The sequence below is a fragment of the Bos indicus x Bos taurus genome, chromosome 25 (genome assembly GCF_003369695.1).
Source record: "Bos indicus x Bos taurus breed Angus x Brahman F1 hybrid chromosome 25, Bos_hybrid_MaternalHap_v2.0, whole genome shotgun sequence".
NCBI classification, from domain to species: Eukaryota; Metazoa; Chordata; class Mammalia; order Artiodactyla; family Bovidae; genus Bos; species Bos indicus x Bos taurus.
Genome location: NC_040100.1, coordinates 13,401,932 through 13,413,941, shown reverse-complemented (window position 1 = coordinate 13,413,941; position 12,010 = coordinate 13,401,932). Strand labels below are relative to the sequence as shown.

General features: G+C 50.9%; 1 protein-coding gene across 1 annotated transcript in view; it reads right to left on the bottom strand.

The window, feature by feature from the left end:
• Nucleotides 1–5,796: 5,796 nt before the first annotated feature.
• The window catches only part of GALNT17 (polypeptide N-acetylgalactosaminyltransferase 17), a 432,156-nt gene continuing 425,942 nt past the window's right edge, over nucleotides 5,797–12,010 (bottom strand). The window contains exons 10-11 of the mRNA XM_027526765.1: nucleotides 7,734–7,901; nucleotides 5,797–7,271 (exon numbers count right to left, since the gene is read on the bottom strand). Of these exons, the coding sequence (XP_027382566.1) occupies nucleotides 7,143–7,271; nucleotides 7,734–7,901 (297 nt within the window). The 3' untranslated portion in view covers nucleotides 5,797–7,142. The remainder of the gene's footprint in view (nucleotides 7,272–7,733; nucleotides 7,902–12,010) is intronic.

Here is a 12,010-nt window from a genome sequence, read left to right as displayed (position 1 = left end):
TCCCCAGCCAGGGATCAAACTCACACGCTCTGCATTGGAAGGCGAAGTCTTAGCCACTGGTCCACCAGGGACGTTTTCCCTGTTCTGTTATTACTAGTTATTGATCTCTCACTGTCTAATGTATGAACTTTGTTACAGGGATGTATGGATAGGGTAAGTATAGTCTAACACAGGGTTTAATGCTATTGCGGTTTCAATCGGTGGGCCATGGAACGTGGCCTCCCAGCTAAGAAAGTGAACCACTTCGCCAGGTGGCAGAGATGAGCTCTGTCCGTGATAAAGTTGCTGCCAAGGGAATACCGGTTGCTCCTCTCTCAGAGACAACCAGCAGCATGAAAGCTCCAAGGGGGCCTGACTTAAGGTGCCAGGCGGATGCTAAAGGGGAATGAATCTTGCTTTTGCTTCCCAGGTGGCTCAGTGGTAAAAAAAGAATCTGCCAGCCAATACAGGAGGTACAACAGATATGAGTTCGATCCCCAGGCTGGAAAGATCCCCTGGAGGAGGAAATGGCAACCTGCTCCTGTATTATTGCCTGGAAAATTCCATGGACAGAAGAGTCCATAGGGTTGCAAAGAGTGACATGACTGAGCACACACACACACCTCTCTCATACCTGATCTTGTTTTCAGAACAGTGCGAAGTGGTTAGTGAGACTCAGACTTTGCTTGGTTCACTGTCAGAAAGAGTTTTCTGGCCTAGGATGAGCTGACTAGAGTTTATCAAGCTAATGCTGAGTAATTACCTGGACAGGTAGATGAGCATCCAATGCGAGAGTGAATTAGATGGCATTTTGACCGTGGAGTAACAAGAAAGTCCAACCATTTATTAAGGGCGATGCTGACTGGCAAGGTTGACAGCCTCTGGGGTCCTGGAACCAGCAGCAGCCTCAGTGATGCCTGTCTGGCTTTCTCACGTCCTCTTCTCGGCGCTGTGCTTGGATGGGGCTGGGGGCCCACATCAGTAGGCAGCAGATGAAGTGAAGCGAGAGCCACACCTGTAAGCTCCCTCCAGAGGCTGGAGCCTCTTTGGAGAAAGAACACTGGAATCTGCTAACATGCCAGGAACCCATTTATGCCAACAGGCATAGACCCCATCTCATGACCGCCCCAGCTCCAGGGGTGGCGAGGCAATATCCTGTGTCTGTTTCCTTCTTTCAGATAAAAGCTTTAAAGGGTAAAGACCACGACAGTCATCATTCATCCTGGTGCCTTCCACTTGCTCAGTGTCTTTGAGCTGTTTCTTCTTCATTTGCTCCCTCCCTCTCTTTCTTCCTTCCTCCTCTGTTCCTCTCTCCCTCCCTCCCTCCCTGCTTCCCTCCCTCCAAGTAGTCTTAAAAAGGACACAGAATAGGTGTCCAAATATATTTGTTGAACTTAGCCAGAGTTTGGGGCCCAGAAAAGCTATGACAAACCTAGACAGTGTGTTAGAAAGCAGAGACGTCACCTTGCTGACAAAGGTGCATATAGTCGTGTTTTCCCAGTAGTCGTGTACGGATGTGAGTTGGACCATAAAGAAGGCTGAGCACCAAAGAACTGATGCTTTCTAATTGTGGTGCTGGAGAGGACTCTTGAGAGTTCCTTGGACAGGGAGGCAATCAAACCAGTCAGTCCTCAAGGAAATCAACCCTGAATATTCATCGGAAGGACTGATGCTGAAGCTCCAATACATTGGCCACCTAATGCAAAGAGCCGGCTCATTGGAAAAGACTCTGATGCTGGGAAAGGTTGAGGGCAGGAGGAGAAGGGGACGACAGAGGATGAAACGGTTGGATGACATCACTGACTGGGTGTACATGAGTCTGAGCAAACTCCGGGAGATGGTGAAGAACAGGGAAGCCCGGCGTGCTGCAGTCCATGTGGTTGCAACGAGTTGGACACGACTTAGCGACTGAACAACAATAACCAGTCCCTCTATGGAGCTCTCTGAAACTTACCTAAGTGAGGAAGCAGAGTGCTGAGAGACTCAGGGATCTGTGTTCCGGATGAGAGGAAGGGGCAGCTGATAAGGAGCTGGTGATCAGCCAGCCCAGCTGCTCATGTGAAGCTCAAATCAAAGCAGGAGGCTGACATGCTGGCAATGAGTGGGGATCCGGAACCTGAGTCTGCCCACCTGGCAGTTTCCAGACTCCCTGGACCACCTGGCTCCTCATGCAGACTCTGAGCTCCTCCCCAGTTCACGCTGGGCTGCTGGCACTCAGCCACTCTCAGAGCAGCCCTCGAAAGCGAAATGGAAGGAGTCAAAAATGCATGCAAATCAGGGACAACTGATCACTGGGCAGCCTTGGGGAAGTTGCCTGCTCTGCCCAGGCCTGACTTCTGTCCTTTGTGAAAAAAGGTTACTTTTCAGAATTAATGAAAAAAATAATCAGCTGAAAAAACATGGTTTCAGAAATCCAAGTCAAAGGGCTTGGAGTTGTGGCTTAACGTTGGTGGCTTCTGGCCCAAACTGAGGTTCTCTGTCCTTTCTGTTTCTTCTCCTTCTCTAGCCCCCTGAATCAGTTTCCTGGTGGCTCAGATGGTAAGTTCAGTTTAGTTGCTCGGTTGTGTCCGACTCTTTGTAGCCCCAAGGACTGTAGCACGCCAAGCTTCCCTGTCCATCACCAACTCCCGGAGCTTACTCAAACTCATGCCCATTGAGTCGGTGATGCCATCCAACCATCTCATCCTCTGTTGTCCCCTTCTCCCGTCTTCAATCTTTCCCAGGATCAGGGTCTTTTCAAATAAGTCAGTTCCTTGCATCAGGTGGCCAATGTTTTGGAGTTTCAGCTTCAGCATCAGTCCTTCCAATGAATATTCAGGACTGATTTCCTTTAGGATGGACTGGCTGGATCTCCTTGCTGTCCAAGGGACTCTCAAGAGTCTTCTCCAACACCACAGTTCAAAAGCATCAATTCTTCAGATGGTAAAGACTCAGCCTACATTGCGGGAGACCCAGGTTTAATCCCTAGATCAGGAAGTTCCCCTGGAGAAGAAAATGGCTACCCACTCCAGCATTCTTGCCTGGAGAATTCCATGGACATAGGAGTTTGGTACGCTACAGTCCATGGGGTTGCAAAGAGTCGGACATGACTAAGTGACTAACACACCTGAGAAATAACACATTCAAAGGCATCAGCTTTGATGGCTTGGGCCTGGATCAGGAATACATCTCTGATATTTTTTCCCCATATAAATTGAGGGGAAACAATGAAAGAGAAGGAATTGGCCACCAGACAGGAGAGTGGGCAGTGCCCATGTGAAGGGACTATGTGGATGGAGGGAGATGCACAAGGGTTGTCGGAACTCAAGCCTGATGCTTGCAGCCTGCAGCCGTCATCACGCAGAGATGTGGGTCTCTGGAACATCTGCAATCCCCCAAAGCACTGAGACCCAAGGCTCCCCTGGGACCCTGCTTGTCTTTTCTCTCCTCCTCCTTTGGCTACGATTAATTCCTCTTCTCTGCCTTGGCCGCTGGCCAGCCACCCCCAAGCCTTCAGGTCCGTGGGGATGCTGTGGGGTGAAGAGGATGTTGATTGGACACTGGCCTCAGGCTCCGCCTTTTGGGAGGAGCCAGTGCTGATATGAATGGACAGCTGGACGCTGGAACCGAGGTACAGAGCCAGGATTCGGCGGAGGACACATCCTGGTGCCAGGAGGCTAAGAGCCTCCCACGGACCTAAACCAGCACCCTCATTCCCCATCCCCACGTAAACAAGTAAACCCAAGCATCCTGCCTGCTACCCTGTGACCCCGAATGAAAGCAGCCATTTTCAAGGCTTCCCTGGTGGTCCAGTGGCTAAGACTCCAAGCTCCCAAGGCAGGGGACCCAGGTTCGATCCCTGGTCAGGGAATAAGGTCCCATGTGTCACAACTAAGAGTTCACATGCTGAAACTAAAGATCCCGTGTGCTGCAGCAGACTGAAGTCCCTCATCACACAACTAAGATCTGGTGCAGCCAAAAAACTAAATACATTTAAAAAAAAGAAAAGAAAAGCAGGAATTCTCTCTGGAAAACTCCAGGGCACTTCCTGCTCTCCGTAGGCTAGGGGTGCAGCCTTGGAGAGTACAAACGAGCCCAACACACAGTGATCATGTTAGAGGGTCGGGGCTCCGACTCCACTGGGGAACCAGAGTTTGGATGTTGGGAAACACAGAACAGGTCTTCTGCTTCTTTGGTCAGAGAACGTTTTGGCCCATTTTGTGGAGGATGAAGGATCCCACAAGGGCTCTTTGAGTACCTCATGAGGATTTAGGCTCAATGCCTCAGCTCATGGTAAAATGGAGTATTTGCCCTTTGAGTTTCTACCTTGAGGCCCGTGGCGGGTAGGGGGGAGACCAGCTCAGTCAGGACAGGACCCCCCACACACAAAGCGCCACCTTGGAATACTACCCGAAGACCCCCTTGACCCCATGTGGGGACCTGCTGATCCTTGGTTCTTTGGGCTTAATAGTTACCCTGAGATTCTGACATTTAAATTTTCAAAATCTTTTTATTATTTAAAAAACTTTTTATTTATTTTTTGGCTGTGCCCTGCAGCATGTGGGATCTCAGCTCCCCAACCAGGGACTGAACCCATGCCCCCTTCGGTGGAAGCACAGAGTCTTAACCACCAGACCCCCAGGGAAGTCCCCTGACAATGAGTTAAGATGAATTCCTCATCATCAAACAGCAGAATTTTCCATCAATGTGCTCATGGACCTGATTCTCACAGAGGTCCACAAACCGCAACTGACAAGCACGTCTGAGGGTCAGGGGACACCCAACAAGTTAGATTTTCTTGGCTTCCTGGAAGGGAGGGGCTGGGGGCTGTCAGTGCCGAGGGGACTTCAGCCCATTTCCTTCCAGCCCCATTTCCAGGACAGAAGGCCTCCCGTCTTTTCAGATTTCACTTTTCTACGAACAAAAGGTGCAGCTGCTCCACCGCGGGCTCCCTGGTCTTGAGAGATGGAGTGGCTGTGGGCAGCAGGAAGGGGTGGATGAGGGTGATCAGCTGGGTCACCCACAACCCTCCTCCGCCACACAGCTGTCCTCACCTACCTGACCCTCCTAATCTGGAGTCAATAGGGAGTTAGCAAGCAAATGCCAAGTGTCAAGCTCTGTCCTGCTTTGGGTGGAGACGAGTGCAAGGGCAGGCTGGCTGTGTCCCAGCACCACGGGGTGAACCATCTTTGCCTTTAATCAACCAGAAGCCCTCTGCCAACTCCTAGGAACTGCCTCCTGGCCCGAGCTCTGGAAAAATGATACGAATGAGTCTATTTGCAGAGCAGGAACAGAGAGGCAGACTAGAGGACGATTTGTGGACACAGCAAGGGGAGGCGGGGTGGGGGGGGGACGAATTGAAACAGTAGCATTGACATAATACACTACCACGTATAAAATAGACAGCTAGCTGTTGTTTAGTCGCTAAGTCGTGTCCAACTAGTTTGCAACCCCGGGGAAATGTAGCCTGCCAGGCTCCTCTGTCCATGGGATTTCCCAGGCAAGAATACTGGGAGTGGGTTGCTATTTCCTTCTCCAGGGGGTCTTCCACGACCCAGGGATCGAACCCATGTCTCCTTCATTGGCAGGCAGATTCCTTACCACTGAGCCATCAGACAAGCCCATGACAGCTAGTGGGAAGCTGGTATGTAACACAGGGAGCTCAGCTGGGTGCTCTGTGATGACCTGGAAGGGTGGGACTGGGGGGAGGTGGGGGGAAGGCTCAAGAGGGAGGGAATATATGTATACTTATGGCTGATCCACGTTGTTGTACAGCAGAAACCAACATAACAATTATCCTCCAATTAAAAATTAAAAAAAAAAAGCGAACCAGGCTGCGTTGGGAATTGCTCACATGTATTTATTTCACAAGTGGGGGGGAACCTTCACCAGTAAGATGCCACCAAATGAGACACTGTGAACCCCAAACTGGGCAGGGACAGAGTTTGGTTCTGGGCCGGGCTTGTCCGGACAGCATGAGGGAGACAGATGGGAACCGGCGGAAGGGCAGCCTTCCATCTGGGGCGGCACAGCGGGCAAGGCCCAGCCACGTCCTCCCGGCCAATGACCGTGGCCACCCCCTCCCCCACCTCGGGCAAGCTTCTTCGCATCCTTGACCTGAGCCGGGTGGGCAATAAAGCGACAAGTCCAGGGTCACACCGCTACGCCTCTTCTACCATGCACTCAGACGCACACACCCGGACACACACACACACCACGCACACACCTTCATACGCATGCACACGCGTCCATATATTAACTCTGATTTATAAGTGCACCCTAACCAGAGGGCAATCGGAAAAATAGGATTACTCTTCCGCGAGGACTCGGCTGCCTTCTCCCGTCAGCCAGCAGAGTGCGGGGAGACACGAGATGAGCACCCTCCAGAGTCCTGGCCCCCCGTGCCGTGCTGATGGCAGTCCTTAAGTTCCAGGTGGAGGCTGTTTGGCGCCCCCGCGGCGGCAGTTAACGGCGTGTCTGGGGGATGCTCGGTCCCTGGGCAGGCAGGGCAGAACAGCTCCAGCCGGGGCCCCTCACAGCCGAGGCCGGCCGTATGCTCTCTGGCTCCCTCTTGAGGACACAAGCGGAAAAGCTGGCACATAGGCACCTTGGCGCCCAGGTGACCAGGGAAGCATCCTCCCAGGTCATCTCAGGGGTGGGAGTCCAGCAAAGTCCAAGGCCACCGGCTGAAAGGTTTGGGGTGGTGATCTTGGGCTGTAAATGGGCATCTGGGCAGAGGCAACCTGGGGGAAACTGAGTCCCAGGGCCTCGCTGCCTTCTTGGAGGAGGAGGAGCTAGGATATGGCCCAGCCCCCTCCCCTTTGTTGAAGGCTGAGGAGAGAAGCTGCTGTGAGATGAGAAAAAGGAGTGGCTCCTGCCAGTCCCGTCCTGACGGCGGGTGGGAAGATGACCAAGAGATGTGTTGTCTTGCTCCTTGGTACCAGATCCACATCGGGCTGCAGAAGACACGGCTTCTGGGTTCCCAGAGAATGGTCAGGGGCCTTTCCCTGGGTGCATGAGCCTCAGGAAGCTGGATGCCTGATGAAGACGCAGAGTCTCCACCGGGGGCCCCAGGCTGCCCTGGAGAAGCCCCACTGAGCACCCCCCGGTGTCTTGCTGTTTCTCTCCCAGTGTGGCTGGTCCAGAGCAAGGCAGGCCCTGTCCCGGGGGCCCGGCTCCCCCCACTACTTGATGGAGTTCTTGATCGTCCACCTCTGCCCCGTGCAGCTGCGGAGCGTGAGGTCAATGCCCGCCAGGCCTCGGTTCTCCACCTCCAGGCAGCGTCCCGTGCCTCTGTTCATGATGGCGCCGTTCTGGGAGGAGGTGGGGGTGAGAGGAGGGGAGACAGACAGACAGAGAAGGAGACAGGGAGACAGCGATGGAGAGACAGAGACAGGACCAGAGAAAGACAAAAGAGACAGAGACAGAGAGACAGAGATAAGGACAGACAGAGAAAGAGAGAGACAGATGGACGGTGAAAGATACAGAGAATGAGAGAGAGAAACAGAGATAGAAAGAGACACACAGAGAGCCAGGGAGAGCCAGAGACAGGGAAAGGAGGTGGGGAGTGGGTAGAGAGAAAGAGAGAATTACCATAGTGCCTGGCTACTAAGAGGGAAAGGCTCCTGGGATCCCCCTGAACACGCTTTGAGTCTAGTGTCTGGCCTCAAGCTGGGAGACCTTGGGTTGCACTCTGTTGCTGCCCTTCCAGGGGAAGCCCGTGGCATCCTCACCTGCTCCAGGCTGCCTGCCCAGCCTGTCCGTGGAGGGCTCACCTGGATGAAGTTCCAGCGCTTGTACAGGCTGCTCTTGACCTTGTCGCAGTCCAGGAGCTGGGGCAGCCGACTCTTGGCGTTGTCCACCAGGCAGCGGGTGTCAGGGAGGAGCGTGGTGGTCCCCAGGGCGCCCAAGTGCAGGAAGCCCTCCTTGGTGTAGCGAGCCAGCTGGGGAAAAAGCAGAGTGGCAGGGCCATGGGCGGCAGAGGTGAGATCACGAGGGGACATGGGTGCCCCACGACTGTCTGGGCTGCAGTCCCGGCTACCGTCTCAGGCCTGGCACTGTCCCCCACCCCACCCCAACCCCACTCATAGGAGCGCCCCACCCAGGAGGCCCTCGGCTTGCGAAGCCTGGACACAGATTCCCCGGGCCCCTCTCTGACTTCTTCCTAAGCATGGCCAGTATTTCAGGAGTCTGGCCTTCTGTTCAACCACAAGGGGAACAGGAATAAATGAAAAAGCAGGACATTTGAATTCTAATGTTGGCTCTGCTTCCAGCTGGCTGGGCCAACCTGAACAAGTCACTTGACCTCTCTGAGCCTCCACTTCCTCCTCATTTGTTAACTGGGATCAATTAAATCTATCCTGCTGCAAAAGGGCCCAAAGAGGCAGCTCACTGAAGAAGAAACAGGCATGTTAAAAAGCATTCAGCATGTTAGGTGTTAAATAAAAATCAAAACAATGAGACACCATATTTTTTAAAAAAGAGATTATCTGTATTTTGTCAAGGTGAGCCTAAGATGGACTGGAGGGACGGTAAATAACTACCACCTTTCGAAAAGGAATTTCAAAATGTGAACTCTGCACTTTTAAAATGTTTATGTTTCTCTCCTTTGATCCAATCAATCTACTTTTAAAAATCTTGGGAATTTCCTGGAAGTTCAGTGGTTAGGACTTGGTGCTTTCATTGATGAGGGCCCAGGTTCAATCCCTGGTCGGGGAACTAACTAACTGTGGCACAGCCAAACAAACAAACAAACACGCAAACAAAAAAAACCTTCCACCTATCCCAAGAAAATATAACTGTGAACAAAAGTTTATGTAGGGAGGGTGGGGGAGGAGGAGGACCTGGATGAAGGCAGTCAAGAAGTACAAACTTCCACCTATGAGATACATAAGTACTAGGGATGTAATGTCGGAGAAGGCGATGGCACCTCACTCCAGTACTCTTGCCTGGAAAATCCCATGGACGGAGGAGCCTGGTGGGCTGCAGTCCACGGGGTTGCAAACAGTCAGATACAACTGAGTGACTAAGCAACTGAACTGAACTGAACTGAATTTTATACCTGCTGCATGCAAGTGCAGAGAAGGCAATGGCACCCCACTCCAGTACTCTTGCCTGGAAAATCCCATGGACGGAGGAGCCTGGTGGGCTGCAGTCCATGGGGTCGCTAGGAGTCGGACACGACTGAGCGACTTCACTTTCACTTTTCACTTTCATGCACTGGAGAAGGAAATGGCAACCCACTCCAGTATTCTTTCCTGGAGAATCCCAGGGACAGAGGAACCTGGTGGGCTGCTGTCTATGGGGTCGCAGAGTCGGACACGACTGAAGCAACTTAGTAGCAGTAGCAGCAGGGATGTAATGTACACCATGATAAATATAATTAACACTGCCATATATTACATATGAAAGTTAAAACAGTAAATCCTGAGCTCTCATCACAAGAAAATTTTCTTTTTCTATTTCTTTAATTTTGTATCCATGTGAGTTGATGGGTTACTCTGATAATCATTTCAAGATGTAAGTCAAATCATTATGCTGTACACCTTAAACTTAAACAGTGCTGTATGCCAGTTACATCAGTAAAGCTGGAAGAAAAAATTTACAAGGTATTTTGCATGCTCAGTCGCTCAGTTGTGTTTGACTGTTTGTGACCCCAAGGACTGTAGCAAGCTCCTCTGTCTATGGAATTTTCCAGGCAAGAATATTGGAATGGGTTGGTGTTTCCTACTCCAAGGGATTTACTGCAATGTTATTTCTAATGATGAAAAGGCAGAAATATCCTAAATGTGCAGTCCAGTGCTGGGCCTTGCCCTCTGCTCCATGTACTACAGCAAATGGTAGGTAGCATGGGGTGAATTGCCAAAGTGGCCACATCCTTCTGGGCAGCATGACTTTGCTGGAATTTCCATTAAGAAGTGGAGTCTCTCTCCTCATCCTGGAATACTGGTTGGCCTTGTGACTTGCCTTGCTTTGACCAACAGAAAGTAGCAGAAAGGAGGAGGTGTTTGTTCCTGGTATACAGCTTGCAAATTTCCACCCTCCTGGAACCCTACTGCTACCGTGGCAGTAAGCCCAAGCTGGCCTGCTAGAGGATGATAGACACGTGGTTCAACCAACCAGCTAGCTGGTCAACCATCAGATGAGTGAATGAGGTTATCATGGATCAGACAGCGTTCAGCCAGTCTGCTAGCTGATGGAAGGAAGACACATGACTGAATCCAACCCAAAGCATCTGAGCCTGGTCCAGATCACTGCTCACCTGATCTTTAGACTCATAAGCAGTCATACATGTATACTGTTTTATGCCACTAAGGTTTGGGGGTAGTTATTACACAGCAGTAGCTCTCTGATACACAGATAATGTCGCCTGTCAACCCTTTGCACAACTATTTGTGAGTCCATACTAGTTTGGTGTCTTGGCCCCTCTTGCCTGCTCATTTTGTTTAAATTCCTGTATTCTAATTTTTGAACAAATACATTCACCCGTCTTTCACATTCCTTTGGGGGCAGGGACTGTGTCTAATTTATTTCACTCCTTCCTAGGAGACAATCACAGACCAAGGGCTCTCAACATGTTTGTGAATGAGCACGTGACAAATGTGATGAACATCAACATTTCCAAAATGCAGCCACGGCTATTTCTTGAAACCCACAAACATGTCCTCTGTGTGCCCAGCCTAGGGACAGGCAGTGAAGGCTGTGTTCCCGCTGAGATGATTCAAGTGCAGGCTGGCGAGCTGCAAGCACAGCCTTTATGTCTGTTCTCACGATCCTCTGAGAGGCTGGAGCTGCAGTGATGATCATCAATAAACAAGAGATCCCTAATCCATTACAAAATAATATTATCAGCCAGCATGTGTTGGAGGCATCCTTGGCCCCAGAGAAGAAATAATGTAATTTCTACAACAACCTATGAATTAGGTTCTACTACCCTTCCTGTTTCAAAGAAAAGGAAACAAGCCTGAAGACATCTGGTCAACCTGTCTGGGCTCTGGCTTCTATCCTTGGGATCCCAGAGACCCAATGGTTGGCAGCCCTGGCCCAGGAGCTGAGCAGCGGAGGGATCTCCTTTCAGATTGATCCTGGGCTTCTGAGATCCTGGGCATTTCTGGCCAGAAATGGAGCAGGAAAACAGCCTTGCCCGGGACACATGTGCCTTTTCTCCAGAGGATAAGATCCTCTATAGGGGATTTCTCTTCCAGTGAAAACTGCTCAGAAACCCTCTGCTCTGATCCCCAAAGGGAGTCTTCCTGATCCCCTTAGAAACAAGTGACAGGGAGTTTATTAAATGCCCATGAGAGAGAGAGATGTGGTTAACATGTGTTTTAAATCCAAATTAGTTTCAAATCAGAGTAATTGTTACAGGCAAAACGGTTAAAAAAAAAAAAAATCAGAAGCCCTCCCCCATCCCTCCTTCGACAATGTCTCTCTGAATATATTCAAATTCACCAAATGCAAAGTGATGAATGACAGCAAGCTGCCTTTATGTTCGGGGGAAAGATATACACAGCTGCTTATTGAAATTATGAATCAATCTATTATCCAGCAGGCACACGCGCAGCGCTAAGAACATTAATTAACTGAGCGTATCTGTGACCCAGATGTTTAAAGAGCGAAGCTAAATGCCACTGGGATTAGAAGCTCTCCTTTCTGAGGTCTTTCAGGCCATGAAGACAGGGAGACCCAGACTTCGGAGAACTGTAAAGGCCAGCCCCCAGCCCCCAGCCAGGTGGGCAGGGCCGGAGAGGAGGGTACTGCAGGATTTGCGTTCTAGGGGAGGGCGGTTTCTCACACCAGGGAATGGATGCTCGGTTTGTTTCCACTTTGGGGCTATTCTAAATTACACCACTACAAACAGTCATGTATAAGTTCTGGTGTGAACATCAGTTCTCTTGGTTGTACAGGTTTTCTCTCTCACTCTTTTTTGCCCACTCTATACATGGGATCTTAGTTCCCCAATCAGGGATCGACCCTCGCCCCCTGCATTGAAGTCTCAACCACAGGACCATCAGGGAAGTCCCCTCTTGGGTGTATAGCTGACTCTTGAACA